We start from the raw sequence: 27,038 nt of genomic DNA on the forward strand, positions 1-27,038 counted from the left end.
ACCATATCTAGCAAGAATAGATGTTTATTGAATCATTTTTGGCAGACTAGCCATTATAGACACCAGGCGCAGACCTGAAGGGGACATTGGTAACTACAACCTGTGCTGTTGAAGAGTCATACTCTTCTTTCACATGCAATAATGGATGGGACAAGCTGCAGACAGAAGACTTTGGTTGGACCACCAAAGCTGGCTGGGGTTTCAGGAGAGAAATGTCCTGTATGTATGACAAAGAGGGTGAAAAACACCCCTATACATTATCCACCTATTTTATTAGCCAATGAAATAGTTTTCAATCCAACTGAAGGACTTTCAATACTTTTCTGCCTACTTCTGCATGTTAAAAAAAATACTGGTTACAGCCTAGTGCTAGAAACCCAAAATCAGCTATTTGGGCCTCCCAATTTCAGGACATCCAGCACTGGGCTTTGCCAGCCTGATATTTCCACCCCTTAGTGCAGCACTGATGAAGCGGCTCTTCTGTGATTAGCTTGCTGCAGGTGATCCAGGAAATTGACAACTTTTACACTATGGAAATGATTAAAACTACACAAGAGATACAATGGGTCCAATGTAGGGTGTAAAAATAAAACATTTTCTTAATAAAAATAAGATGTTCCACTACTGTCAGATGCCCACACCACGGGTGGCCCTTGCCAGAAAAGCACCTGAAATTCCAGACGTTAGAGAACAATTACCCAACACACTGAGCTGCATGGCCTATACCTGCCCTTCACCTACAGTACCTGCAAGTACTGTAGGAATCCCCAGCTGGGGAACTACAAAGGTGAAGTGCACTAACTGGGGAGAAAATCAGCCAATACCTGCACCACCTGAGACCGGAGCTGCTGCAGGTAAGAGCTACTCTTTTCCTACGCAACAAGCAATGTCATAGTGAAGTACAGAAATATAAAAAAATCAGTGTTCTTCCCACTGGTCGGTTTTATAAAGCGACAATCATTTACATGGCAAAACCATATTGCTGCTGTAAATGATTGCATCATATTGCTGCTTTAAAAAATGGGCAACACTAGCATGAATTCCCACATGACCAGGTTATTACATTTTTAGTAAGGAGTGTGGTATAGGGATCCGACAGTCGGGATCCCGACAGTCATTATTCCGACTGGCCAGACCCAGACAGCATGGTGAGCGCAACTAAGCCCCTTGCGGGCTCGCTGCGCTCGCCACCTATTCTATTCTCCCTCTATGGGGGTCGTGGACCACCACAAGGGAAAATAGCAGGTGGCCGTCGGGAACCCGGCTGTCGGTGTTTTGACAGTCGGGATCCCGACGTTGGGTGAATGCTGCCCAACTGTCGGGACCCCGTCCGGAACCCTCAATAAGAACCAATGACACAGTACACTGTAGTATGTGGACGCAGACCTCAAGATATCATGCTAGAAGCTAATTTAATTAAAGGCAAAACATATAACCTATAATTTAGCCCTGAAGGCGACCTATCAATCTGGCTGTCATGTGTCCACTATGAGAGGAATTGTAAACAATATCGCTGTTACTTCGGTCTATCAGAAATTATACTGTGCTGACCATCTGACGGGAGCTCTTGCGGTTACCCCTCAGAACTTACCACGATGTCATTATTTCCAGGCACAGGACCCTTCAGCTGAAAGAATCAGTTCAAGGTGGCTTCTTGCCATTTGCATGATCAAATTCTATTTGATGCAGTCTCTCTTTAAATAATGCTCATCAATATCATACTATGCATATCCAGCATTTTAAGTGTCTCAAGGCACACACTGTATTTAAGCAGCACACGTCACACATTCTCACACTAGCTTTTCCCAATGCTTTCTACGCTTCCTTCCACTGCCATCATATCTCACAATTTCCTCCCCTTTCACTGTAGGACTCCTTTTATTTAGATCCGCATGTAATACTGACTGGCCTTCTGTAACATATGGCCATCAAGAAAATGATGGGGAGAGGACGGGTAGGAAGTTCGTCTGCACACTCGTAATGGGTCGTCTTTTTTCCTATTTATGGACCCGTGTTACCCGCTATTCACAGTTCACGTGCTGGGGTGCCACTCAGGGTAACTTAAGATATACAGAAAACTGTGGTAGCACAAAAAAAGTGCTGAGAAAGGAGTTACGCTATTTGAGTGCACACTATATATTTTGGTAGTTTGTACTGTATTGTAGTAATGAATACAAGATAAAATATAACTTTTAATAGATTTATTCTTTAAAAAGATATCCTCTTTATTTTTATTCCTTTATATTCTTAGGAACAAAAGAGGATTTTGTTATCTAGGTGAAGTATAGGGTTAAAATCATATACATTTAAACATGGTGCTCATACAAAGAGATGAAATGAGAAAGTGTAAAGAAGTAAAGTATTTAAAAATATGTCAGAGCCCGTGGTCTGCTGCACTTAATTTGATGTTATTTTTGATAATATTCTTATAGGTCTCCCTTGGGTCTTATCGTGTCTGTGTATTCTTGCCTATATTTGGCTTGTGCCCGGTTACCTATTCAGATATGTTACATATACGAATATATGCTGATTCCTATTATTGCCTAATTATATTGGCGTTTAGTTCAGCATATTTTCTGTTTATCCAAGAAAAAGGGGGGGGGGGGGGGGGGGGAAAGAGGGAAAAAAGCTTTTGTGCGGGGGTTTTTTACTGTATCTCCTCAGAATTTGAGGTTATGCCACTCCCTCCAAGTTCGGGGATTGTATTTACCCCAGCTGATAGTAATATTTGTTGGAATTTTTGATTCCCAAAAGATTTTTACGAAAAAAAGGTTTTCTGTGTGTAGTTTTCATGTGCACATATCGCCTTTCAATTGTGACTTTAATATTTACAGAGTGGCATGATTTCTTAGTTGGTCTATCACTGTTCACTTCAATATGTATTCCTATGCTGCTATGAGGGTCCCTGTCTGGACCGACAGTTGGAGCCCTATTGCAGTTTTTTAATTGGATATCTGTTAGAAGTTTATTCACAGTGATTCTCCAGCTAAAAGATACACATGCATTTGCTCTGTCTTTATTTGCACATAACAAGGTGTTTGTTCAGCACTCACTTGTGGATTATGCTGGTATTATCTTTATTGGTTGTTATATAAATTACCACATTTGTATCATTTTAGTTGCAACAAGCATCCCCCGTCAAATGGTTGGAGCTTTGCTACAATCTCCTGTTTTGGAGAATATTTATATTGATACTATTGTTAGTGGTAATTCCCTGTATGTCTGCACAGCTTTATTGTATGTGCTTTTCATTTAGTTTATATGCGATTTCAGAAAAACCTTTTGCTCCTATGCACACTCATGAGCTGCGTTCCCACTTTAAGTGATTGGTGCTTCTTGTATCAATGTGTACATATATTTGTGTTATAGCATCAATAACTTTCCTCACTTCTTAGTGAGTATCCCCGCTGGTTGTCCCCACACACACACCCAAATTATCTGGATTTAGATCATATACATTTTTATAGCATTGTTATCATATAGTGCAGCTAGAGGTCGGGCTCTGACAGCTCGACGCGCGTTTCACCTATAGAGGCTTTTTCAAGACCAACCGAGTGTCTCCTTAGAATTATATTTATTTATTTTCCCTTCCAATCAGGCTGCGTTGCTGTGGTCACATGTTCTGGCATAAACCAATCATATGACTGTGGTTATTCCTATTATCAGACGGCAGCCTCGTCCGTTTTGCCCTATTTCCGGGTCACATGATCTGCGTCATGCGTCACTCGTTCGTCACATGGTCCGGACTGTCCAATCACTGTGCCAGGATCTCGATCTCGGAGTAAGTTCTACCCGGGACTATGTATATTGTAGTTTGAGCTTTATAAATGTAATGTTTATGGTTACTTAAGTAACCATAAACATTACATTTATAAAGCTCAAACTACAATATACATAGTCCCGGGTAGAACTTACTCCGAGATCGAGATCCTGGCACAGTGATTGGACAGTCCGGACCATGTGACGAACGAGTGACGCATGACGCAGATCATGTGACCCGGAAATAGGGCAAAACGGACGAGGCTGCCGTCTGATAATAGGAATAACCACAGTCATATGATTGGTTTATGCCAGAACATGTGACCACAGCAACGCAGCCTGATTGGAAGGGAAAATAAATAAATATAATTCTAAGGAGACACTCGGTTGGTTTTGAAAAAGCCTCTATAGGTGAAACGCGCGTCGAGCTGTCAGAGCCCGACCTCTAGCTGCACTATATGATAACAATGCTATAAAAATGTATATGATCTAAATCCAGATAATTTGGGTGTGTGTGTGGGGACAACCAGCGGGGATACTCACTAAGAAGTGAGGAAAGTTATTGATGCTATAACACAAATATATGTACACATTGATACAAGAAGCACCAATCACTTAAAGTGGGAACGCAGCTCATGAGTGTGCATAGGAGCAAAAGGTTTTTCTGAAATCGCATATAAACTAAATGAAAAGCACATACAATAAAGCTGTGCAGACATACAGGGAATTACCACTAACAATAGTATCAATATAAATATTCTCCAAAACAGGAGATTGTAGCAAAGCTCCAACCATTTGACGGGGGATGCTTGTTGCAACTAAAATGATACAAATGTGGTAATTTATATAACAACCAATAAAGATAATACCAGCATAATCCACAAGTGAGTGCTGAACAAACACCTTGTCATGTGCAAATAAAGACAGAGCAAATGCATGTGTATCTTTTAGCTGGAGAATCACTGTGAATAAACTTCTAACAGATATCCAATTAAAAAACTGCAATAGGGCTCCAACTGTCGGTCCAGACAGGGACCCTCATAGCAGCATAGGAATACATATTGAAGTGAACAGTGATAGACCAACTAAGAAATCATGCCACTCTGTAAATATTAAAGTCACAATTGAAAGGCGATATGTGCACATGAAAACTACACACAGAAAACCTTTTTTTCGTAAAAATCTTTTGGGAATCAAAAATTCCAACAAATATTACTATCAGCTGGGGTAAATACAATCCCCGAACTTGGAGGGAGTGGCATAACCTCAAATTCTGAGGAGATACAGTAAAAAAACCCCGCACAAAAGCTTTTTTCCCTCTCCCCCCCCCCCCCCTTTTTCTTGGATAAACAGAAAATATGCTGAACTAAACGCCAATATAATTAGGCAATAATAGGAATCAGCATATATTCGTATATGTAACATATCTGAATAGGTAACCGGGCACAAGCCAAATATAGGCAAGAATACACAGACACGATAAGACCCAAGGGAGACCTATAAGAATATTATCAAAAATAACATCAAATTAAGTGCAGCAGACCACGGGCTCTGACATATTTTTAAATACTTTACTTCTTTACACTTTCTCATTTCATCTCTTTGTATGAGCACCATGTTTAAATGTATATGATTTTAACCCTATACTTCACATATGGCCATCACCCTGGCCTCAACCTATGCTCAGAACGTGGTGGAAGAGTTTGTTCCTGAAATTACTCCAAGGAGCATTTAATAACAGGAGGGGACGTTAATACAGTCCTTGAGGTCACTCGATAAATCTCCCCCTGGTCGCATTGGTGTTGGCCCATCTTTGGAGAGGTATAAGCTCTCTTATCCTGCATGATCTCTACAACCCCTGGCCCTCCCTATACCCCTCTGCATTTCCTTTATGTGCTGGTGTTGAATGAGACAATATAACCTCAACTCAAGAACCCGACAATGTTATACATAATAACCAAATGAGACTTGTAGACTGCAGGAAGTCACTAATGCCATTTAAAATTGAGTTATAACCTGTTACAATTAAAAACAGTAGCTCCGTTACTGCTTACAGAGTATATTAATTAATTTAGAAATTACTTTTTATTACATAATTTTATCATCAAGCCATCCAGAATATAAATAAGGTCATGCCATACACAATACGATTATCACTACAAATTGGCAACTAAACAGCGAGCATGAACAGTAATTGTGCAGTGTATGGTTCCAAAGGTTCATCTATGGTTAACGTGAAAAGAAACAATGCATTAAAAAAAATGTGTGGGGGTCAGATATCAGAATAACGGGGCGCTTACATCAGGTATATATTGAAACATTCTCCCGATGCCTGATTCAATGGATTGTGGAATCCTGACATGTTGGAAATCCTCAGTTTGCCGATTCTGACCCAAAACTGATCGGAACCAGCGAGTCTGGGATATTTAGCATGCAGTATATTGTACATTCCCAGGGGGGTTGCAGATCATAAAATGTCCACAGATCTGCATGCGCGGTTGGCGAACAGAACTGCAGTCAGTCAAATGGGGAATCGTCCCGCAGATGTATGAGCCCCATAATTATGGGTTTACAGTGATTGAGTTACTGATGTATATCACCATTTCTAAAAGAGGAACAGGATGCCACAAATGACGAAATAGAAAAATAAAACTACTCTGTGAAATAAATTTGACCAGCTGAGCCTGAAAAACAGCTGCCTGGCCAGCCAAGCCTAAAAACCGCCTTCTATCTAAACATTTTCCCATCATACCCAGCAAAACAATACATAAAAAAACCTTTACTTGCTGCAAGACTATGTTCTGTATTATAAAGACTAGATACTGCACAATGTAGAGCATCCAAATTATATTCCTGCTGGATTAGTACACAATGCACTCCATAATGACTGAGATTATACAGGCAGGACAGTAGTGTTACATAGTTACATAGTAGTTAAGGCTGTAACAGACTTGCGTCCATCTTGGTTTATTAGCTTAACACTTGTTTTTATGTAGTGAATACTGATATTTTATTTTAAAGACAGATTGTTTTTCTTAATTGTACCCCTGGAAGTTGTTAATCAATAAATGTTTGTCCAACCTTATTTTAAACGTATTTATTGTGTTTGCCGACACCACCTCACCAGGAAGAGAGTTCCATAGTTTAGTTGCCCTGACCGTGAAAATTTTTTTCTTTCCAAGGAAACTAAATGTTTTCTCTTCTAAGCTAAACTCGTGCCCACGTGTCCTAGAGTCCTTCCTTGTATTAAAAGGTGCGCTGGACAGTTCCTTCTATTGTCCCCTGATATATTTGTACTCCTAACTCCTTTTCAAGTTCTGAATTACCCAATGCCTCCCCGCTTAGGTTATAGGTGTAACTAGCACATAGGTTATTAGCACTAATAGGTATAACTAGCACATTGGTTATGTCTCCCAAGGTGCATAACCTTGAATTTATCTACATTGAACCTCATTTTCCACTTGTTTGCCCAATAATCTAGTTTATTAAGATAATTTTGAAGCTTGGAGACATCCTCAGTTGATCTAATTACTCTGCTCAATTATGTGTCGTCAGCAAAGATGGAAACTTTGCTGAGTATTCCTACCCCAATATCGTTAATAAATATGTTAAACAAAATGGGCCCCAGTACCGACCCTTGTGGCACTCCACTTAGTACTGGTATCATGTTTGATACTGCGCCATTCGCAACCACTCTCTGTTCTCTATTACACAACCAGTTCCCTACCACCTACAAATTCTTACTCCTATTCCCAGTTCCTCCATTTTGTTTATCAACCTCTTGTGCGGCACTGTATCAAAGGCCTTATCAAAATCTAAGAAGACTATGTCTACAGCATTTCCATTATCAAGATTCTTGCTGACATCCTCATAGAAGCCTAGTAAATTTGTTTGGCATGAACGATTTTTCACAAACCTATGTTGGTTGATACTAATTAAACTATGAAGATCTAAATATTCCAGGATGCCATCCCTTAAAAAACCTTCAAATAATTTACCCACTGTTGATGTTAAGCTCACAGGCCTGTAATTAGCTGGCTCATCCTTTTTTGAATATTGGCACTACCTCAGCTATTCTCCAGTCTTTTGGTACTTTACCGATGTAAGTGAGTTATCAAAAATGTAATACAGAGGGGTTGCCAATTCCTCCCTTAATTCCTTTAGTGCCCTAGGATGAATCCCATCTTGGCCTGGAGATTTGTCTATTTTTATTTTGCCGAGCCGCAATTTTATCTCATCTGTTGTGAAAGTAATATTAAGATGTGGCTTGCTTGTTTCATTTGCGGTACTTGTAAGTTCCACTGTCTGTTCTCCCCAGGTAAACACTGATACGAAGAATTCGTAAACCCTACTGCTTTTCCCTTATCCTCTGTAAAGCTTTTACCATCCTTATTGGCTAGTGTGCCTATGTTATTTTTAATTATTCGTTTACTATTGATGTGTTTGAAACATTTCTTGGGATTGGTTTTGCTCTCAGAAGCTATGCGCTCCTCATTTTACCTTTTAGCTACTTTTATTAACCCTTTACAAATTTGATTTAATTCATTGTATTTGCTGAATGCCTCATCATTCACGTTATCCTTATAAAATTTAAATGCTCTAGTCTTATTGTTGATTGCTGTCCTTACTTTTTTTATCCAACATGATGGCTTTTTCTTATTAAATTTACCTTTATTGCTTTTTGGGATGTATTTAGTGGTTAGTGATGCGATCACATTTTTTAGTGTTCCCCACATTTCCTCTGCATTATTCCCCTCAAATAATGTTTCCCACTCAATATATTTTAAAGATTTTCTGAATAATTTGAAATTAGCTTTCCTAAAATGTTATACTTTAGCCATTCCTGTTTGTTGTAGTTTGCAGAAGTTTATTTCTAGTAAAACCAAACCAAGCATTGCTGAAGAACATTTATACCTACCTTTGTGTTACAGTGTTGCTTTCACATTTTATCCTAATAACATAAACCCACAATAATCTGTACAGGGATTCCAGTGCAACGCGAGACATTTTAGGGTCCTTATTCTGAAACAAAGAAAACAAACATGACATTACAAAGAAGCCAACTTGACAGTGACAGTTATACACAGGCCAGAACCAGAGTACTGAATGTAATTTCTGCAGAACCAGGACAAGCACGTAATGAGACTTCCATAGAAATATCCAGTAATAATTAATGCAAACAGACGTATAATCAGGAATTACTAAACCAGCAAGACCAAACAGTTTCCCTAATAATGGGACTTAGGGGCAGATTTATACCCCTTTTACACCAACGAAAAACCCAGGTCGGACCCAGGTCGGACCCAGGTCAGTGTTGGTGTAAATGGGACCAACCCAGGTCCATTGACACTGGTCTCCTACCCAGGTCCTGACCAGGGTTGAACACTGGTCGGACCTGGGTCGTGAGCGGTGTAAATGGTCCCAACCCAGGTCAGGATATCTGGGTAGTGCTGAAAGGATACCAGAAGCATGGGACGCCTTTCCGTAAGTCAGTACCATGCATTCCACAGTGCATTGCAGCAGCAGAAGACAGCAACCCGTGCGGACAGTGCACACAGGCTGCTACCTGGCACTCCACAGTTGGACCTGCCACAACCCTATCTGGCACTAGGATGCAGCGCTGTCAGGCAGTAGTGGGACCAAGAGCTTAAAGGAGGAGGGTGCGTGATGTGCCTCCCACTCCAGTGACTCCATTTTTTAAGGGATATATACTTTACCTACAGAAATCATTTATGTTTGTTTTGGGGGGGCTGGGGGGAGGGGTATGGATTGTATGGTCGACCTAAAGATTGTCGACAGTCATAAGGTCGACATACTGCAAGGTCGACAGGTGTCTAGGTCGACATGGGATAAGATCGACAGGTCATCAGGTCGACACAAGCATTAGGTCGACATGGTCTAGGTCGACAGTCAAAAGGTCAACATGGGGCTTTTCACTGTTTTTTTTTTTTTTTTACCCGAATGTCGACATAGTCGACATGGACACAGTTTTAAGTGTCCATGCACTCGGCACACTATTTTATTCTCCCACAATGCCCCAGTGCAGTGATGGCTAACCTTGACACTCCAGCTGTTGTTGAACTACACATTCCAGCATGCCCTGCATCAGTTTTAGCATGGCCAAATAGTAAAACTGTAGCAGGGCATGCTGGGATGTGTAGTTCAATAACAGCTGGAGTGTCAAGGTTAGCCATCACTGCCCTAGTGGATATTAGGGCATGAAATACCGCCTGTCGGTATATGTCGGCTCATTAAACAGTGAAAAATCCTTTGCCGACCTAATGCTTGTGTCGACCTAATGACCTGTTGACCTTGTCCCATGTGGACCTTGCAGTATGTCGACCTAATGACTGTCGACCATCTTTAGGTCGACCAACTGACTGCTGCTGCATCACTGAATATAACTTTTTGACAAAATATTTTGCTAAATAAACCAACCAACATTTTTCAATGCTAACTTTTCATGTCTTTTAATTTTTATTTAAATCATTGAGGGAAGGTTGGCTGGCAGTTTATCAGTCCTAAAATTGACATTTTTAATGTCATCCATAGGGAAAAGCAGGGCTGACCCAGGTTCAGTGTAAATGGTGCAGACCCAGGTCCGACCCAGGTTGAAGTGCTGTGTAAATGGGGTATGAAGCAGGGTCCGACCCTGGAAACTTCCGTGTTCAAAGACCAGGGTCCGACAAGGGATTTTGGTGTAAAAGGGGTATTATTAAGCTTGGAGAAGAGATAAACTGGAGATTAAGCGGAGAAAAGGTAAAAGGAGATAAAGCACCAGCCAATCAACTCCCAACTGTCTTTTTCAAACACAGCTGATTGGCTGGTGCTTTATCTCCTTTTACCTTTTCTCCGCTTTATCTCCAGTTTATCTCTTCTCCAAGCTTAATAAATCTGCCCCAGAGTTTCCTGAAACAGAAAAAAGAGGCGGCTATCAAGCTCCAAAAATAGCAAACACCTGTTACATTTCTATGAATGTATTTTATAGAACCAAGCAGGAACAATGCTTTATTAGAGCCTGATATTGTTTACAGCATTGGTGTCAAACTCATGGCCCTCCAGCTGTTATGGAACTACACATCCCAGCATGCCCTGCCACAGATTTTATATAATGGATTGCTAAAACTGTGGCAGGGCAAGCTGGGATGTGTAGTTCCACAACAGCTGGAGGGCCATGAATTTGACACCACTGGTTTACAGCATCAATAAATAAAAGTAAATTATATCTGGAAAGTTCTCTACAAAAGGCATAAAGACTACTCTGCAGTACTGTCAGTGTGCAGGCTGCAACTCAGTGTGGATGAAGCTCTGGCAGGCACAAGTGTGGGCATGTTCATAATTATGTTACCAAACAAGGTCAGTCTCCAGACAACACCCATTTAACCATCTGTATAACAGCACATTGAAAACGTCTTTCTGACAGTAGTGACTGTGCAGCAGACCGGGCCGACCTGCTGCTATTGAGGAACTACAAGTCCAAGCATGCATTCTCCAATTTTGCTATTAGGGAAGGCTAAGCCTGTGGCAGGGAATGGTGGGCCAACCAGCTGAAAAGCCACAGGTTGGCCAGGCCTGCTGTACCTTGCTGCCTTTTGGTCAGATACAGCATAACCTGATATTCTTATTTTACAGACAAGACTAACATCTTCAAGGCATATTCCCCCCAGTACTCCTTGAGCCATGATGGTCAGTGACAGGAGCAACTGGGGGAAAGCTTTAGGCCATAATTTGCATTATTACAGTCCCGCCCCCTCTGCAAAAACCCATGAAGTACAGCGCAGGTTACTGCAAATCACGCCATTGGCGTCCCGCCCACTTTACTGCAGAAGTGGACAGGATACAGGAGGGTTCACCCCTTGCTCGGTAGAGGTCACCAAAATGTGGGCACTTTCTTGACATTCTTGGATAGAAACCAAACAAGACTTGAGTCCTATACAAAGTTCAACTATAATACCTTCATGTGTCCCTCTATTGTATTGTGTCTTCTTTCCTATAACCTTCATAGTTTCCTACCCATTGTAAAACTCATATAATAGGTCCCATATCATCACCCTGATAATGATTTAGACAGATGGCTATAAATAATATTACGTATGTCAGTTTGGAAGGCAGTGCAATACTTTGTTGCCAAACAAGTAGTACAAACCTGTTAATTGTCACGCAGGTGTTTCCAGTGGAAGCAGATCATACTCAAGAGTAACCGCACAGAACAAAACATTGCAAGGTACAGAGGACATTAACAGAACAGTGGTTGGATGTCAGTGCAGGCAATGGAGTCTCAATGACAGATATTCAATTCCGGCCGCTAATTCTGCTGGGAGGAAATAGCGACCTATATAACGTCAGGTTATTTCTTCCGACTAGAGGAACATATTCCGTTAGATGTAAAGTCCCTGTATCATCAAAAACGGATGCCGATAGTTGGAAACTGCCACGGATTCCACAATACAGATTAGCTTATACAGGGAGGTGAATCTGTAGCAGGTGAGTCCCGGATACTGATGGCTGCTATTTCCAGGTGGAATTGAATACACCCCCCCCCCCTGCCAAATAGAAGGATAACACCACCTTTAAGAACTTTGTGGGTTTTAGTAGATCCGAGATTAATTTACAAATCCAAAAAAAGCTTTAAAGTAATTGCATTAGAACACTCCAGGTCTGACTCTGGGCTGGATGAGGCTGCTATGTCGGATGCAGTGATGGTGTGCACACGTGTTTGGGTGTGGTATAGGGTACCAACAGTCGGGATCCCAACAGTCATTAGCCCGACAGTCACTAACCCAACGTCGGGATCCCGACTTTCCGGACTCAGACAGCATGGTGAGCGCAACAAAGCCCCTTGCGGGCACGATGGCTCGCTACGCTCACCACTTATTCTATTCTCCCTCTATGGGGGTCGTGGTCGGTCCCCCATGAGGGAGAATAGCCGGTGGCCGTCGTGCAACCGTCTGTCTGAGTTTTGATCGTCGGGATCCCGACGTCAGGTAAATGACTTTAGGGATCCCAACTGTCGGGACCGCATCCGGCACCCCACGTGTTCTTCTTGTTAGAGTCACAGTTCAGATCCTGCTCACTTTAGCAGAACTGTATTTGAAATGTATGGAACGTTCCTGGGTGGTGATTAATCTGACACATGGATATGGAGCATCTTCTGGGAGTGTGGCAGCTTGCTACGCGGAGTGGCTGTGTAGAGATCATTTACACAGGAAGCCACATTCAGATGCACATTCTTACGCACGGATGTGAACCAGGGAGGGGCTTTGTAGCGGTATTAGTGTAAAATCGCATACGCAACTGCTGTAGCCTACTCAAGCCGGGCCCTACATATACCACCGAGAGAAAGTAACCGTAGCACGACTCTTTATACACAGAAAAGACATGTGACGCTCATGATGCTTTGCTTCCGTCCAAAAAAACTATCCCAAGTGATGCTCAAACCCCAGTGGCAAATGCAGGATTTTTAGAGGGGGGTTTCCAAATGTAATCCAAACTCTCCCACTCTGCAGCATATTAAAGTACGGGAGTCTGGGGGAGTAGTAACAGACCTGCATATTGGGCCGATAGTATAGGCTGTTTCAAACATTTAAATAAGATAAGTGGTCAGGAAGAGATTAAACAGATCATAATAGAAGTTTAAACATAATGATAATGCACCCGCTTCCACTGTGACCGTTTCTATCCCATTAGCAGTTTTGCAGAGTCCTGTGCGTATAGCTTCCTGAAATGATCCAATGAATTGCCATAAATAAAAAGTAAAAGAAACCCCCATAGATTGTCTGTTCTGGCCAGACAGAGCCCTCCTGCGTTGCAGCTTCTTACATGAACTCACCTGAAGGGTTTCTATTTGCTTTCTGATACTGTTGTTAGATGGCATCTAAATGAAGCAACATGAGACAGCAAAACATAACCAACATGAGAATGGAGCCACATGCATGTTAGATGAAAAACGCACAAAACAAATAGCACATAACCAAAAGAAGCAGGGGAAGGGGTAATGGTCCTGGTTCTACTGGTGACATACAACTGTGCGACCTCTGCGATGAATACAAGTTATTCCTAGATCTACTAACCTGCCAGCATCCACTTCCCATACCTAGCAGATCCTAACCAGTGGCAGGTTTTACATGTATTTATATAGGGTTCCATGCGTCTTGGTGAGGAGCAGAGTGCCTCCATTCCTCCAAGACGACTTACTTAGAGATCCACTCTAGTCAGGGTATTACAATATTCCAAATACGGTTTCTTCTAGTTGGGTGGAAAACAGACATGTTTGGAGACGTGGAGTGATTCTGAATAGGGAGCAAAGCAAAATGCTAGCAAGTCTGCACAAACCATGCTGCACTGCAGTGAGACTTCGGCCTAATTCAGAACGGATTGAAAAGCACATTTTTTCTCTAATGGACAAAACCATGTTGCACTGCAGGTGGGGCAGATGTAACATGTGCAGAGAGAGTTAATGTTCCCATACACTACGGTAACTTCTCCGAAGGGAGCAGTCGACAGAGATCCCCCATGAGCCACCAGAGAACACTGGCGCTGTCAGCTCTCTCAGCACACAGAGCGGACAGCCCATGCAGCCCTGCCCTACCTACGGTAGCATAGCTATGTCGCTCTACATACATCGCTGTGTGTGTAGGACCCATTAGAAAAATCCCTGACACTAGTCTCTTCTTACCTCACCCTGAACCACTTACATGTTACTAATACCTTTAGCAGCTTTTTAATTTAGCAGCTCTTTATGATTAAGCAATAGCTTTCAATCAATTGTACTCCAAGAGCTCAGTATAAAAGTACCTTATCTAATGCACTCATTGTCTGGATCAGAATGAAGTATGGTAAAAGGATCTTGGCAAACTCATTTGTAAGACTTCATTGCATCATGAGCAAGAGGTGCATTCATTTATAAGAGACAGGGATTAAAGCATGCCATTAATTACATTACTGCTGTTAGCACTGGGGCCATTATGGATGTGGGTTACATTGAAGGATTAAACAGTAAAAACTGTATAAATGAAAGCGGTCAGGAACATATTAGTTAAATGATTTCTGGTTAGTAGTAGTCGGTATGGGTGCAGGTTACACGGATGGAAACAAAAACAGAAAAATAATAGAATGAAACAAAGTTTTCTGAAGCAAATCAAGCACAGGGACGTGAGATGAGGAGGGAGAAGCAGAGCGGTGTGAAGGGTGTAATAAGCAGAACAGCTTGGACATGGAATGGAAATTTGACTCTGCTGTTACCAAGATGGAAGATTTAGGTCGTTAATCAAAATACATGCAGCTAATCATCTGATGCTTAATGCCACCCCAAGTACATTAAATCTGTATTACCACGGGAAGAACACCATTAAACATTACATGACGCAGAACGATTCAAGGTAAGAAGGTTTTTTTTCCCTTTTAATACCATATTCCCAGCAAAAATATAATTCGACAGCCAGAAAGACCATTCAAATACAACAGCAAGAATGAATGCACAAATTAACACCAACAATAGCCCATAATGAATGTAGAAAATCTTCATTTGTTCCAAAGATGTAACACCCACACTTACCATTCCGTACAATTAAAAGCAGAAACATAAAAATTATGAGAGAGATAAGAAACCCCCAGAAACCGGACAAACGTGTACCTTTGTGATTGCAATAGACTCATTACCGTACTAGACACAGGACAGGGAGGGACGACACCTACCTTTAAATGTGACAAACAGTTTTGCAGGAAGATGTGCCAATTGTTGAGGAAAAACTGCTTTTGGCTGACACATAACAAGCAGGTTATCAGCGGATATAAAGCCTGGGAATACAAAGGGTTACACAGGGGACTTATTGTCATATCAGTGACCTGCAGGAGAACATCATTCAGACATGCTCACCAATCACAGTCAGAGAAATACATGCTGCATGGATTTAGATCTTCTTGTGATGCCTTTAAATGGCCGAAGTAAAATTATGCAAAATTCAGAACAAAAAACACCTGTAGATTTGTTAGAATCCCAAACCAAACACATATTTGATACACCCTTAAAGTAGACAAGTTTATTAGAACATGAAGGGGTTCCCGTGAAACCAGGGCAGGCGCTACCCACTCAGCAGCTCCTGCAAAGCAGGGAGGCGCCATGCTGAAAAGGCGCTGTCTCCCTCCCTGCTCTGCTAAAGCTGCCTCAGCCCTCAGTGTCACTGCCTCCTGCACGCTGCCCGCAGCACCTGTCTGACAGCGGGCAGCAGTATGGAGAGGCTGAGCATCTCCCTGCACCGCACACACACACTGTCCTCCTCCTGCGACCTGCCCCCTCTTCCTCATGGACACTTGCGCTGAGGCATGTAGCGCTGCCTGCGAATGCCTGGATGACATGTCATGTCCGGATCCGCCCCCTACCTATTGCTCCCTGTGCCTGTAGGCTGTCAATCAGATGACAAACAGGCAGCAACACCGCCTCCCCTTCCTTCCCTCTTCTTAGTGTGCTGTGCCAGTGCCACAGCCAGTCCTCAACACTCCGCCCCCCTCTATTTCGTCCCCTCTTCTTCCATCTCCTCCTTCTCTCCTCTCCTTTTTGCCTCAGTCACGAGTGCTGCACATACTTTTTGTACTGCTTTCGGATTGCATCGCACACACATTGCATGCATGCCGTGCAATGCGATCTAGCCCATAACATATGCGATTCTCGCAGTGTGTATGGGCACCTTTAGTGCCTGCAACACAGCACTGAGATGGTGTATGCATACATGTACATGCACCCGAGATCCTCCACAGGATCGCATGTTGCATACACTCCCACAATCGGGCTTCAGCTTGTTGCAATGGCAATGTGAAAGGGCGCAAAATGTATGGTTTGCAGGAGGGCGCCGGACACCCTAGCACCGGCCCTGCGTGAAACCATCTTGTGGCTATGTACAGATGTGTCCTACTACAGCCTTGCTGCAGTCAAGTTAAACAGCCCTTCTAGACGGGGCTAGTCGTAACTGCATACAAAATGCTATATTACAGTGGAAGACTGTGTGCTGTAGCACATTGTATGCAGATATAGCTGCAGTTGGGCCAAGTGGTTCTCATCTGCCATCAAATTCTATGTTTCTATGTTGCACACAGAACAAAGGCATATTGCATATTATTTTAATCAACAGTGTCTGCTTGTGTGTCCCATTCTCATAATGATGTGAACAAGACGCATTTTCGGCAAACATTACACCCAATTGTAGCAGAGCTGCCGGCTTACTCACGACAGGCATCTCAAGCTGAATGATGTATTGAAGCTAGAGGACACGAACGCAGAACTTATTTAAACTCTTTTACACATTTAGATGGATATATGTCCACATGAACACGTCTCACCAGGGAATGCTTCTTTCTGGAGCTCAGCTCAAACGTGGTCTGGTACAGCATCTCCACAAACGTCTTTAAGCATGGCACATTCACTTCATTTTTTACAGCCTGCAAATAGATCAATTCAAGACACATGAAGAACATTAACTGCTGCAGTCTGTTAGAGAACAATCAACCGTAATGCTACAAAATATCTGTGTGCGAAACTGCTCTAGAGAGAATACTTTCTATATAGGAAACAAAACCTGGTTATATATGGCTAAATGCAGCCGATGATGACAAGGGGTAGGAGTAATACTAGGACATTGCTAATCCTATGTTTCCTTGATATTTTATTTGATTCCTATTTGTTTTTCTAAACATGTCATCTAAATCTAAAATAATTCAAGTTGGAGCTAAATCTTTTTTTTTTTGCAGATTACTCGAGTATAAGTCGACCCATATATAAGCCGAGGCACCTAATTTTACAACAAAAAAACTGGGAAAACTTATTGACTCAAGTGGGACCCTCACTCGAGTATAAGCCAAGTCGGGCTTTTTCAGCATAAAAAGTGTTCTGAAAAAGTAGGCTTATACTCGAGTATATATGGTACGTTTATAAATCTGTTTTCTACATTTGTTTTGATATTGAAGAGGTTTTATTAAAGACCTCTAAAATAAATAATACACTATAAATGTAAAAATATGCAAGTTACGCTTCCCCCGCACCCCATGAAGATGACAAATATGAAAGCAGGAATGGCCAATTAAAATGTGCTCACTGTGCAGTGCCCCCAAGTGGCAGGACCACTTAGACGTACGCAGAACACATGCTGGCATAGCCACCTAGCCAATGCATACAGCTTTGTTGCAAAAGAAAACATCAGTAATTCTTTGAACAGCTCTCTGCTATGTAAAGTAAATGACTATTATAATCCATATATATATCCAACCAGCAGTAAGACCAGATATTTTGATTCTGGTAATATTAGTTCTCATAAAAGCAAGATGTGTTTCTATGATTATCACTCATTGGCTTGGTACAATGGTTCATGCGGATATACGATGAGAAGAATCCCTAATCCTTCTCACATTTGCAGGACCCAGCCAAACGCAATAGCTAGCTAACCCACATCACCTCTGTTACTGTAGTGACTTGCCTGCCTTACTAGAATACACTATGGTTCCCAAACTGGGTGCCTTGGGAGCCTCTGGTTGGTGGTCCAGGATCAATTCAAATGAATTATGGTCAATGTAACAATAACCAGTGCTTGTGGCTGCCAATCAAAAAAACGTGGACAAACTGTAGCAAATATTGTCCCTCACTACATAATTAAACTTCAAAAAGGAAATATAAATACAATTAAATATTTTATTTCTCAATAAAACTTTTGGCCTAGGAGATGCCGCGGAAAAAATTCTGACACCATGTTTTTTTTTTTAAATTTGGGAACCACTGCACCATACTGTGATACACCAGGGTAACAGTGTGCTATGGCTATAACAGCAGTCTATATGCTTTCCAGTCTTCATTATAGTCCCCCAAGTTCTTCAGGGCTGTCTCTCCCCAAATTTTTTCAATGATGAATGCTGCCTAATCTGAGCCCCTGCAAACATTTTATTAATAAATGGTCTGCTTGATTTACAGCAGTCACAAAGGCTTGGTTCAGGTTTTCGCATGTATAATTGTATGTCAAACTGTCTGCAACTCAGCTACTCCCTTATAGCACAACAAAGGTCATTATACCCAGTGCTACATCTCAGGCCCCTAGAGGGAATTAAATATTTAAGAGCTATAGTCCTTCAAGGTCATTCTGCGTTTCAGGACATAATGGGTTAGATAAACTCTTACAGAGCAGTTGTTTACTCAAGTACTGTGACATCTATCTATAACCACACCTCTCTATCTACAGTATATTGTATACACACATACTGTACATACACACACATATATATTTCATCTCCTGCACCTTAAAAAAAAAAAAGCAAAGGCTTTGAAACATTGGCATACCCCCTTTAATATATTCTATATATTAGATCTATATTATATATTTATATTAAACGTTACCTCTTTACTAGGGTGTTGCTTAGTAAAATGACAAACAGACAAACAAAGCATAGTACCTACCATGGATGACACTACACCGGACATCCTACTAAAGATCATGTAACTGCTATGTTCCTGTGTGCTTACAGGACAACAGCCATATGTATTGTGATGCTACTCTTGGTTGTGCTGCTGCTATATCAGACATGGAAATAACGGCGGATCCCTAACAAATGTTGTCTTTAGCGACAGCATTGATGTGGGATCACGGCAGAACGGCCCAACTTTAGAAGCGGTCGGGCCAGTTCTGCCGATAACGGACGTGGATTGTCGCGATCCTGGCCGCAGATCACCAATCCATGGCTGTTTTCGTGGCCACGTCCCCTTTGCGCCGAGCAGCAGGCAGGACATTGAATCCCACCTGTCATTCTGTGGTTGATCAGACAGCAAACGGGCCGGGGGATCACGGCTGTTGGCGGGGATCGACAGCAGTGATCCCAGATTGCATACCCCCCCCCCCCCCCCCCGTGCCTAACTTGCATTACTACATACAGCATTTTGTATGCAGATGTGTCTTCCCTAGCCAATCATCTATTTTTCAATAGAAAGACTCTGCATTTGAAGTATGTAATTATCAGCTAACTATACGGAATCCCATTGCTTTCAAATGTATGCGCTTGTATCTACATAGAAGCATACATGTAGCATTTTGTATGCAGATACTGCTGCGGTCAAACACAAAGGGGTATAATCAATGTGGCCGGCAAGGGTGTTAAACAGCGGTGATCGCCGAAAACAAGCATATACGCTTTTTGTTAAAAAAAAGTCATAAAAAGAAGATGCTCAACGCTACCAAGTTACGCTATAGTATGGTGTAACGCAGTGATGGCTAACCTTGACACTCCAGCTGTTGTTGAACTACACATCCCAGCATGCGCTGCATCAGTTTTAGCATGGCCAAATAGTAAAACTGTAGCAGGGCATGCTGGGATGTGTAGTTCAACAACAGCTAGAGTGTTAAGGTTAGCCATCACTGGTGTAACTAGAAGGGCTATATGTAAGTAGCTGGGTAGGACAGCAGAATCTGTCTGGACAGATAAGAATTTCTATTGCCCACTTGCTGGCTGAACACACATAGTTGTTTCCAGCAATGCATGCTGAGACACAATGCATGTCTGCACTCTCCATCTACCCTCCCTGCAATATTCCCACTGTCCGCACCGCGCCCTGCAGGGGAAGGATCTCTTTTAGCGGCTCCTGTCACAGTACAATAAGCCAGCATGAACCAGAGTTAGTCCATTAGTCACCTGGAGCAGATAGAGGAGGAGGAGTACAGCCTAGTGTATTAAAAAGAACATATTGCTTGAAGGAAAAAAACATTTGTAAAAGTTCTGTCTGGTGTTTATTGCTTATCGATGGACGGCTGATAAAACATGAAAACACGCTGATAGGATGACAAGATTTACTTACAGCAGCCACAGGGATGAGGATCTCTACAAACAGACCAGCAAGTGCATGTTTTATGTCCTTGTCTTTCACTTCCAAGAAGTACTGTGCACATTCCTTTCAAGTAGAAAACAAGCAGAAAAAGTCACATTAGCCTTCTATACTGTGAATATACAGTTCTGCAATGCAAACAATCAAGTACTCAGGCCCATGTGGCACAGAGACAGAAGCATGTCAAATAGTGAAGGACTTCTATATGGTTTGCTTTAGCTGCACTACACCAAGTACCTGATACAGAGGTGTACACAGTGCTGAGGTTTGCGCAGGGGAGCAAAAACACAGATATGCGACAACCATTTCCTGGGCATGTTGGAACCCGCGACAGTTGTAAAGGCTCTGGCAGCTTGCTTACAATGGTTGCTCAGGCGATCAGTGGTGCACAGTTGCACGCAAGTGGCGGATCAGAGACACCATCAGTGGGCATTCTGCACATTCGCATAGAGGTGGCAATTGCGTCCACCTCTGAAGCTTTGTTTCTCAATAAGACATCAATTAAAACACTCTCTATATAAGATATATACGTTTAATCTGTAGTGTATATAAGGGCAAGTATAACTTTATCTAGTAGCTCAAACACAATGGGAATCCAGTATTTTGCACTTCTGCGCTCACTATATAAGCTGCGGCTGCCATATTAGTTTACTTCTTGTCACTTATAGTTCCAGAAATAATATAATAGACATTACTTAAAAAAAACAACTGAATATTTTATGCCATAATAAACGGCTATCTCATTAATGAACAGTAAAGGGCATCCACACAACAACAATTACCTGCATAAACTGGAAAGAGGCTTCGAAATCTTCAACAGGATACATCTTGACACGGAAGAATTTCATGCCCATGATTAGACTGATGATGCTTTGCACAACATGGGGACTCTGCTCCTTCTGCCGAAGTTCTTTTAATTCCGTGACAAACTTCTTCCTCACAGCCTGAAATCTAAATGATGAAAAAGAAAGCAGGGGGAGTCCCTGTTAATCCTAATATAACAACCATGCCGCTAGATATTCTCTTCTACCTCCCGCTGGCCGAGAGCGGGGGGGTTCCACAGTCATTACTAGCCCCTAAACATGTAATAAAACACAGCGTAACAAACCCAGTTGACAAGCTGCATAAAGACTAAAAAAGGAAAACAAAAAGTTCTTACTTGGACTGTGTAAGGACGCCTATGACTTCTGCATATAAATCTGCAATAATGTGCACGTTCCCAGTGTTTGTTCCTGAATACCTACAAAAAACATGAAACAAACAGCAAAAGCTTAATACTGTAGAGCATGGAATAATGAGAGAACGGAGGAGGCAGGATCTGGTACCTTCTGAGAAATTTATTTTATAAACTGTTAGTTTATGTAACAAATTCTAAAGTAATATTGTCTGCTTATCCAGTGGTCATGACAATGCTGCCATATTATTCATCAGGAAACCGTGACCGAAGGGCCACATAAGCACCAGTGGTCCACAGCAAACGTGTCAACTGCCTGCAATGAGGTTAGATTGCAGCTATACAACACCGTATATATACTACAGGAGAACTTTATGGCCTGCAAACCCAGTAGGTCAAAAAATAAACCAGCCCTCCCTGTAGAAAACATCTCTCAAGGTCTTTTACAAACATTTCTTTGGGAGGATTAGGACAAATAGAAAACCCTCCACTTAAAGGCGTATATTCAATGCGAGGGGTGAGCAGTGCCGATAGCTCGCTGTAAGAGTATTCAACGCCCCCCTCACTCGCCATTTCTACCTCTCCTGCTCCCTGAAGCGAGGTGGAAACAGCGAGTGCAGCCATCAAAACTGCGAGGCTTACCGCTATATGCAGCGGGTTCCCTGCATTTGCGTCAAAACTCGCCTGATGGATTTCCCTGGAACATAGAAGGAGAGAGGACTGGATGGATTTTCCTCGCTTAAAAAAAGCCATCTTCCCATTACAAAACACCCTCGCTGCCGCTCGCCCCCCGCATTGAATACTGCCCCAAAATGTTAGGCAACATCTGTGATGAACAAAAAGTAATTTACAATTCTGCACAAAATCTAGGCACAAATCCTCTCTCTTTGGCTTCATATTTTTTAGCGACTGCAGCTTAGCCTCCTCTACAGGCCGAGCGTGTTATGGAGGGGCTTATTGCATTCTGATGGGAGGAGCAAGAAAAAAAGGTGGCATCTGCTGCATAATGTGGCCTAGCTGGAGAAAACAAGACTTTTCCCCCAGCAAAAGAAACATGGTAGAGGTTTGGCAGGGAAAATATGTTTATTTACTATGTGTCCCCCGATAGTGATCAGGGGAAGAGCTGGGTCAAACAAAAGAGAAACCAGACAGAATTTAAATCTATCAAAAAAAATGATAACATTTGCAAGTTTGTATTAAACAAGTTATAACATCCTACTGTCTTACAATATGGTCTTTTGGCTAAACATGTAGTCGAGAACTTGCAGGACATTGAAGATTGCAGATTGACAATTACTGTGACTGTTTAGTTACAGTAAATGACTTTACAACCCTGTGTTTCATTAATGAACATGTACACAAATAGTAGCTAAATGTATATGCACTCAAACTGATAACAAGACTGTACAAGTATGATACATTCAATCACAACATGATCACATGCAAACAAGATAAGGAAAGACAAAAGCTGCTATATATATTTCCAACAGAAACTCAATTAATGTGAGAAAACAGCTTTAAAAATATCATGGGAGGGGTGGGAAGAAAACTACAGGGAACAGAACATGAGAGAAAAGGAATAGGGGAGACAGTAAAAGGGATGGGGGAACTTAGAAAGGAAGGAAAGGATTGTGAGGAAGATTTACTAATGCTTCTAATAAAGACAAGTAGTGGTGTTGCACATAGCAACCAGATTTTCTCAAGTTATTAGACAAAAAAAAATAGCTAGAATCTAACTGGTTGGTATCTGCAACACCTCTACTGGTCAGTTTCATAAGCTTTAGTAAATCTTGTGTATTCCCAAAAACATCAAGCAGTATGTGCAGGTTTTGACCAACTAGTAGCCTTCTGTTAGACCGGGAGTATGGCAGATCACTGAAAAGCATGAATACCCGCACTGGCATATATTTGTAGAGTCTCCTGTATCCAGAGATCTCTTATCTGAAATGTTCCAAAATAAGTTGTTTTATTAGAATATTTTGGATTCCACCCACCTCCCCCCCCCCCCCATGACCCTTTTAATTCATACTTACCAAGTCCCCCGATGTTCACGGCAGCCTTCAGGAGCTTCTTCGGTGGTCCCAGGAGTGCATTGCGCTGGTGCGCCTGAAAGCTCACTCAATGCACCACTGTGAACGCTGAAGAAGATCCTGAAGGCCGCCGAGGGACACCGTGGGACAGTCGGGAGGACCAGGTAAGTATGTAAAAATAAAAACATAAAAATCCCTTATGCGAACTGCTCGTGGTCCCGAGCATTTCGGATAAGGTATACTCAACCTGTACTATTGACTGATCCTCACCTGGGACTGACAACCAACTTTGCAACCCAGTTCACCACAGACAGAAAAGATAGTGAATTTGAAAGGTCAGTGCTCAGAGGTCTCTATGATTACAAGGAAAATAAACCTTATATACTTAAATGATACAGATTGACTGGATTCACAGATTGTTGTACCAATTTCCAAATCCTTCTTTTCTCCCCTATTACATAAGCAGGGGAGACAGAATACAACACACTATAGTGCAGATCAATTGGATTTAAAAGAAAAGAAGGATTTGGAAATTGGTACACCAATCTGTGAATCCAGTCAATATGTATAATTTAAGTATATAAGGTTTATTTTCCTTGTAATCATAGAGACCTCTGAGCGCTGACCTTTCAAATTTACTATCTTTTCTGTCTATGGTGTATTCTGTCAATAGTTAAAGGTGTTTCTACTAAGTGAATTTGTGTCCGGCTGCACTTTTGGTTTGAATGCGCACCATTTGGTTGAAAAATCTCTGTACCCCACATCAACCCAGTTCACCGCCAATACAGAAACCATTCATCAAAATCCTTCACCTTCCTGTACCTGGGGGAGGGGGGCTGATGTTTTCACTTTCTTTCATCTTCTCCCTACATCTCACCTTTTATGTTCAATTTCTTCCAAGGCCCACTGGTGTAAGGCCAAGGCCTTAACTTTCTCCATCACTCCATGCAACCACTCCTCCATTACCTCTGCACTCAACTACTGTAACCTCTATTTGTCCGTTATTCCTTTCACTAATCTCTCGCTGCAATCAATCCCCAGTGCCATCGATAGGCCTGGTACATCGATACCTCTATGGGTCCCCTCAGAGCCACCAACCCCATCAACTTCAACCCTACCACCAATACCCTACACGCTACGTAGGGTAGGGCACCTATCTCAGGCACCACTGAGTGCAGGGTGGATTAAAGCCTTTTGTACACATGTAATTTATAAGGAGCCAAAAGATAACATTGTGGGGGGGGGGGGGGGGGGGGAGACAACAAAAAGTAGAAAAAAACCTCCACTTACCCTTCTTTGTGTTTAAAGTGCTTAAAAGCCAAGTTGAGAACTTCTTGTATAAGGGGGTCTGGAACTGGGTGAACGGGAATCTACAATACAGATATATACATTAGCAAGCATCTACTTATAAACAAAATTCCCAGACTAATTCCTATCTAACTATAGCAAAAGTGAGCATATTTTGGGTGTGGTATATTTTATCGACATTCATAATGCTGACACTTGTGGTCCAGTGGTGACTTACCTAGTACAGCAGGTCTGACCCACTTATGACATCTGGTGGATCCAGCGGCACTTGCAGCACAGAGTACAGTATACCCCTAACCCCCACAGAACAGGTAACATTATGAATACATTACAATTTGTGTAACTAATCTCTTTTCATATCTGATAACCCTTTCAAACTACAAAATGTAGATACAGATCTCAAGGCAATGCGTATGCTTTTCCTGTATTAAATGCATTCATCACACATTTAATAAAATGTGGAAAATAAAGGCAGATACTCCTCATTAGCTAACATGACACAGGAGGACTCACAAAGGTTACACAAGTGGGGTATTTACCTGTTTTAGGACTTCTACTAAAACTAAACAAAAAATAAAGTCTACGGCCAGGTCTCTTCTTTCAAGTAAGTAGTCTCTCTCTCGCTGCTGTTCATCTCTGCAGAGTACATAAAGCACAAGAGGTTACCAGGAGACACACTGCCGCCATACTGGGATAGTAGCATAGGTGTGCTGACTTATTACAGCATTCATCTTCATTACAACGTTACCTCTGGAAACAAGATGCGATTGGACAGATTGCTAGTTTAATAAGGAATTAGGGTTTGGAACTACACAAATAATTATTAATGACCATGTAATGCGCACTCACATATAGCACAGTGATTTGGGTGGTGGTGGTGGTGTGTGAGGGGGGGTTGGGTGGTGGTGTGTGTGTGTGTGTGGGGGGGGAGGGTGGAGAGTTGAGTGGACATGTAACTAGAGAGCAGTCTGGGATAAGGAACATGAGTGCAGGAGATGCTTTCCCAGCCATGGCAGTATGGAGCTGCTAGCATAAAATCTGGGATGAAACGGATACATCAGGGGCTTATCATGGTACCATCATGAATCACGTTCTAGCAGCCCAATCACACTGCATGCTCCCTTTTCACAAGTTTGCAATACCGCCATTAACACTAGTCCCCGTCAACTGTTCTGCTCTTCAATTTACATACAAAAAACTCATATATTGAATTTTTTTTATTTTATTTCCTAAACAGTCATTTATTTTGTTTTGTTGCAGAGTTAAATGACGCACATAGCTTCTTACCCTTTGGATTTTGTGCTAGACCGAGGCCTGTACTCGTAGGACTCATCTTCAGTTCCGTTTTGGCGTTTATACCAGACAAACAAGGTGCGGAGTAAGGAGGGGAGACAGTGCTCTGCTACAGAGCTCATACAGCTTATCACCTATGAAGACAAGCAGTGCAGAGTGAACGGACAGAATATTCATTAACAAAAAACAATACACACACATACTGTATATATAGATGAATATGATATAATACTATAAGCAGTTTGCTATAAGGCAGGTGACGCTGGTCTACCATGAGACCTCCATGCTCTGTTTTGGCTTACTTCTGGGCCACAAACACTTAGTTCCCATAGAAACATGACCCTTCATGAAAAGATGTTATTCTATGGCTACGCTACAGGTTTCATTGTAAGTAAGCAAATAGTGTTTTAGCAGAAACCTTGCAGTTTATCAGGTGATAAGTGTTTATCATTAAGCATACAAGTTAATATTTATCTTTCACAATGCTTGTTATGCTGAAACCGCTAACATATAGCACTGTACCAAAGAAAGAGGAAGCAAAGCAACAAGATCCACAATATGTAACACCTGAGCTCCCAGTATACTCCCAAGCCATCCAAAGACCTGGCATACAAAGATAAAGGCCCTT

At 41.9% G+C, this 27,038-nt stretch overlaps 1 protein-coding gene across 10 annotated transcripts in view; it reads right to left on the reverse strand.

Annotated features, from left to right (window-relative positions):
* Positions 1–27,038, reverse strand: part of FRYL (FRY like transcription coactivator) — a 250,991-nt gene that overhangs the window by 82,328 nt on the left and 141,625 nt on the right. For 6 of the 10 annotated variants that reach the window (XM_083168231.1, XM_083168181.1, XM_083168125.1 and 3 more), the window contains 10 exons: positions 26,405–26,544; positions 25,657–25,753; positions 25,100–25,179; positions 21,765–21,845; positions 21,388–21,556; positions 20,579–20,671; positions 17,092–17,190; positions 15,454–15,555; positions 13,589–13,633; positions 8,678–8,781 (listed from right to left, as the gene is read on the reverse strand). In XM_083168231.1, coding sequence (XP_083024357.1) covers positions 8,678–8,781; positions 13,589–13,633; positions 15,454–15,555; positions 17,092–17,190; positions 20,579–20,671; positions 21,388–21,556; positions 21,765–21,845; positions 25,100–25,179; positions 25,657–25,753; positions 26,405–26,544 — 1,010 coding nt within the window. The remainder of the gene's footprint in view (positions 1–8,677; positions 8,782–13,588; positions 13,634–15,453; positions 15,556–17,091; positions 17,191–20,578; positions 20,672–21,387; positions 21,557–21,764; positions 21,846–25,099; positions 25,180–25,656; positions 25,754–26,404; positions 26,545–27,038) is intronic. The other 4 variants (XM_083168279.1, XM_083168182.1, XM_083168296.1 and 1 more) reach the window with 1 other exon arrangement.

This window comes from Crinia signifera, chromosome 1, assembly GCF_055691185.1.
Source record: "Crinia signifera chromosome 1, ASM5569118v1, whole genome shotgun sequence".
In the NCBI taxonomy this organism is placed as follows: Eukaryota; Metazoa; Chordata; class Amphibia; order Anura; family Myobatrachidae; genus Crinia; species Crinia signifera.